Raw genomic sequence first — 4,804 nt, forward strand, 5'->3', positions numbered from 1 at the left:
CCCCAAACCCATCCCCATGCCCCTACCCCGAAAGGTCCGCGAGGCGTTTGCGCGCGCTCGCCGCGCCCGGCCCTGCGTCATGTTTTTTGACGAGCTCGACTCCCTGGCTCCCGCCCGCGGCGGCAGCGGCGACAGCGGCGGCGTGATGGACCGCGTGGTGGCGCAGCTGCTGGCTGAGATGGACGCCGCCCAGGTTGGTTCGCGGTTGCGAGAGTATCCTGGATTTTGTTTGATGCAGATATGCCTGGGATGGGGATTGTTCGTGCAGGGGATGGCCACAAGCACAGGCAGGATTTGAGAGTGTTTTTTGAGGAAGGGGTTTTGCATAAGGGGTTGTCAGAGGACAGGGGAGGGGTCCTTGCTGGGCTGTGGGAGGGCGCGCGGCCACTCCACGTTGCAAGGGGCGCCTCACGCCCTCTGCATGTCTGCTGGCGTCGGCAGCCAGGCCCATGCTTTCTCACTCCCCCACGCCTGGGCCTCCTCGCCTTGCTCGCCCCTTTGCTGGGCGCAGAGCGCACGCCTGTGCAGCCCCGCCTCTCACACAGCGCAGCCGGCGCGATGGCGATGGCGTGCCGGCAGCCAGGCCCACGCTTTTCAATCTTGCACACCTGGGAATCCTTGCCTCCCGCCACTGCCAACACGCACGCGCCTGCTCCTGACCACTGGTCCCGCGGGCCCACTCACACACCCACCCACCAGTCCACCCATTCATCCACCCGCCCACCCACACACCCACACGCCCACCCACACACCCGGCCCCCAGTCTGGCGGTGACGGTGACCTGTTCATCATCGGCGCCACCAACCGCCCCGACCTGCTGGACCCCGCACTGCTGCGCCCCGGCCGCCTGGACACGCTGCTGTACGTCGGCATATCAGAGGACGCGGCCTCCAAGATCAAGGTCGGGCGGTGTGGGGGGGATACAGGGTGGATTGAGGGCACTTGGGGGCCACCGGCTGGGCGCTGCGCATTACGTTGTAGTGGCTGGCCTGCTTGCCGAGAGCCCCGCGGGCGGACAGACGGGGGTTGGTGGGGGGAGGAGACTCAATGCCGCCGCCCTACATGTCACCCCATACCATCTGCGATGCCCGTGCGCATCCCTGGCCTTCAAAACCCCCGTGGCACCCCGCCAGGTGCTGCGGGCCCTCACGAGGAAGTTTGATCTGTCCGACGACGTCGACATGTCCGAGGTTGCGGCCGCCTGCCCCCCAACCCTCAGCGGCGCCGACCTGTACGCCCTCTGCGCCGACGCCTGGATGTGCGCCCTCAAGCGCCGCATCGCCGAGGAGGAGGACGCGGCAGCTGCCCGGCAGCCGCCGCCAGAGCAGCAGCCGCAGCAGCAGCAGCAGCAGCAGCAGCAGCAGCAGCAGCAGCAGCAGCAGCAGCCGGGTGCCGCGGCCGAGCGCAGAAACTCGGCAGGCGAGCCAGCGCCGGGCATGGTGGTGTCTCAGGCGGACTTTTTTGAGGCGCTGGCGTCGCTGACGCCGTCGCTGTCGCGGGAGGAGCTGGGGCGCTACCTAGCCCTCAAGGCGCACTACGACAGCCAGCAGGGGTTTGGGGGCGGCGCCGCGGCGGGGCGCACCGAGGGCGGCGGCGGCGGCGGCGGTGCCAGCGGCAGCAGCAGCAGCGGCGGCACGGCTTTGCCTGCAGGCAGCGGCGCTGGCGGTCCCGTTGTCGCAACGGGTCTCAGCGGCGATGGGGCCGGCACGGTTGTCGGCGCTAGCGGCAGCGGCAGCGGCGCACTTAATGGCAATGGTGTCGCAGGCAGTGGTGGGGGGAGTGGGACCGAACCTGCAGGCAGCAGCGGCTCTGGAGGGCCCAGCGAGGCCAGCGGCAGCGGTGCATCCGGCACAAGCACGGCAGCCGGCAGCAACAGGGCGGGCCGCAGCGGCGGCGCATGCAGTGGCAGCTACGCAGGCGGCAGCAGCGGCGCAGGCGGCAGCGGAGGCAGCGGAGGCAGCAGCACCGGCGTTGGCGGCTCTGCCAGCACATTCCAGCCAAACGACAGCTGATATTAACAGTTTTTGCCTATATTCACAGCCATCGGTCCTATTGCCAGCTGGTAGTTTGTAACAGGCGCGCGTGAACTATTGCAGAGGTGTGACACCTTGTGATGAAGGCCTAGGCGGGGAGCAGCAACCAACGCGGCACAGCAAAGGGGAGTAACAGTTGCTCAAGTCAGGCACACAAGCAGGTTTCACAAAGAACGATCACCAATAAGACGTAGATGTCAGATGTTCTCAAACCCCGCGCCTCAATCCTTTGTGCGGCCACCAACATAGCAGATAGAGCCGCTGCAAGCCATGGCTTGCACCCCATTGGCCAATTGGTTACACGATGTTTGCAGACAGGCGTCCGCTCAGCGCGCCGTGCACCAGCTCGGCAGCGTCGACCACGCCTCACCCTGGGAGCTCAGGGTTGCTGCGGAGGGGGTTGCAGCGTTGGTGTGACAGCCGATTCAATCGAAAGCCTCCTCGCGGCTGCGCCACCTCCTGAGCCGTGCTGAGGCGACTGTGTGCGGGGCAGCGCAGACGCACAACGCCGTGCAGCCGATGAGCGCGGCTCTCCCCATCAGCACAAAGCAATGCAAGATCCCCCAACGCGTCCCGCCGCCCAGTTCGTGCTCACTGGTCGCCGGTGACCTTGTTGACGGGCACCTTCCGCTTCAGCTTCTCATCGGGCTCGGGCAGGGCCGCCGATCCTGGGTGCGCCACCGTCGGCTCCGTCGGCGGGCCCGCGGCGCCGCCGGCCGGCGCGCGGGGGCTGTGCAGGGGCGGCTTTGCGTCGTCGTTGGCGGAGACCTCGTGGAAGGCTGGGGGGCCCTGGCGCTCGGGGTCGATCGGGTCGCTGCGGCCTGTTGTGCGTGTGCAGACGCGCGCGCCCATGCGCATGTGTGTGTGTGTGTGTGTGTGTGTGTGTGTGTGTGTGTGTGCGTGTGTGTGTGTGTGTGTGTGTTTGTTTGCACAGGTAGCGAGCATGTGTGCACTGTGTGTCCATTTCACGTGCGCGTGCGAGAGCGCTGTTGGGTGTGGGCGCTGACTGGCAAAGGCAATCAGAGGACACGTGTAACCCAGGTGGATGTCAAGCACGTAACGCACGCAACTGGCAGGGTATACGATGTGAGATGGGTGGAGATGTTGCGCAATCCAGCTGGCAGCAATCCCTGGCCTGGAGTGCTGGTAGCGCACGTGCAGTGACAGCACAGCAAGTTTGCAACGGCCGTGCAGCCCGTCAGGATGTTGACAGGGCTGCACCTCACCCCAGAAGGCCCGCAATGGTATCGATGCTCTATGGCTCGTCAAGATGGCCCGGCGGAGCAACAGCGCCATATTGAAAGGTGTGACGCTGACGGTGATCTCACGTCCCTCGTCCGTCAAGTCCTCGGTTGGCGTCGCGAACATCAACTTCCACGAGGGGAGCAAGTGCTGCAATCACAAAAGACTGGCGTTTCCTGAATTGACTTTTCCCACGCTTCAAACAGATTAGCAGTGATGATGTCGCCACGTCGTGCCCGCGACGTTGTGTGGATGCTGCTGCTGGTGGCAGTATCCCTCCCAGGCGCTGCGCGCGGGCAGGGGCTGCTGCAATACAAAAAGGAAGTCAGCTCAGGCTCCAGCAACCTGCAGGTGAGATTGTGATGCCACTTGCAGGCGCCCCGTGTGCCTGTGACCGCTCGCACTGAACCGCTCACCTTTCTCATTTTCAGCGAGTGTGGTGGGTGTCCGTGCGTCTGCAGTAAGCAGACAACAGATTGACGCCCCTGTGGCTGTTATGCATCACTCTCTCCCGTGCAGTCGGCGCGCGCGGAGCTCTCGCGCGTCAACATCGTCAAGTTCACGTGCGCAGGCCACATGGCTGCTCACGCTCCAGCAGGGGCTTCAAGCCTCGGCCCAAGCAGCCCGGGGCTGCTGCCTGCGGCCCAAAGCCGCATCCTCCCTTGTAGACTTCACGGCTGCATGCTTGTATATATTAGTCGACGCAGACATGCTGCATCTGAGCAGCACGAGCGCCCTCGGCCCGCGGACGCCATGCAAGCCCGCTCGAGCCGCCGCACAGCAGTCTCACTTGGACGACTGCACACACTGCTTGCTCGGCCCCTTCACCCGCCTTCTCCGCCCCATCTACAACCTGCACCGCCATGCCATTTGTGCCTCCCGCCCAGGCTGGGGCCTTGCACTGGCCTGACCCCTCACTACCACAACGGCACTGAGCTGTTGCAGCCGATTCAGGGCGCCATACACCTGGGGTGGGTCGCCATTCCGTGTGTATGGGTCGCACCTGCTTGTCACAGGGGCGGGAGTCTGAGAAAGCAGCTGCTGCGCAAGCCCCTTGTTGTACTCAATATTTAGGTGGCACGTATGTAGCTGCGCAGCCAAGACAAACCCCGGCGGCACGGTCCACCTGCGGGAAGGACAACTTCTGGCCTGCATGCAGCTGCCTGGAGCTGCTAGTAGCACGAACAGGTGAAATTCGCACCCGTGTTCTGGTTGCCAGCAACACAAATTCACTCAAGCAACCGGCTAGCTCTGATGACACCGCTGTGATGACATACAACACAAGCCTGCTACGACAAGAGTGATGGACCTCAAGCATACACCAGCCCCACCAAACACGTCTCAGGTATGTCAGCACATCCAACGCCCTGGTGGAGGCCGACGTGGGGCTGGGCCAGCTGTACGAGCTGCCTGCCGCTCAGATGCACTTCGCCCTCAATCTGGGCTGCGACACGGCGGTCTTCATCAGCGTCTTCCCCATCAACACGGCGACCCAGTTTGGCATCACCGCCCTCGCCGCCATCGGGCCG

At 64.6% G+C, this 4,804-nt stretch overlaps 2 protein-coding genes across 2 annotated transcripts; one reads left to right on the forward strand and one right to left on the reverse strand.

Annotated features, from left to right (window-relative positions):
* Window positions 1–16: 16 nt before the first annotated feature.
* MNEG_4046 (peroxisomal biogeneis factor 6) lies at window positions 17–2,012 on the forward strand (the record flags this gene model as incomplete). The annotated part of the gene is made up of 3 exons (XM_014047472.1): window positions 17–193; window positions 764–901; window positions 1,134–2,012. The coding sequence occupies 3 exons, from the start codon at window positions 17–19 to the stop codon at window positions 2,010–2,012; spliced, it is 1,194 nt and encodes a 397-aa protein (XP_013902926.1).
* A 612-nt stretch (window positions 2,013–2,624) lies between these two features.
* MNEG_4047 (hypothetical protein) lies at window positions 2,625–3,401 on the reverse strand (the record flags this gene model as incomplete). Its single annotated transcript, XM_014047473.1, has 2 exons — window positions 2,625–2,854; window positions 3,362–3,401. The coding sequence occupies 2 exons, from the start codon at window positions 3,399–3,401 to the stop codon at window positions 2,625–2,627; spliced, it is 270 nt and encodes an 89-aa protein (XP_013902927.1).
* Between the last annotated feature and the right edge of the window lie 1,403 nt (window positions 3,402–4,804).

This window comes from Monoraphidium neglectum, assembly GCF_000611645.1.
Source record: "Monoraphidium neglectum strain SAG 48.87 unplaced genomic scaffold scaffold00541, whole genome shotgun sequence".
Taxonomy (NCBI): Eukaryota; Viridiplantae; Chlorophyta; class Chlorophyceae; order Sphaeropleales; family Selenastraceae; genus Monoraphidium; species Monoraphidium neglectum.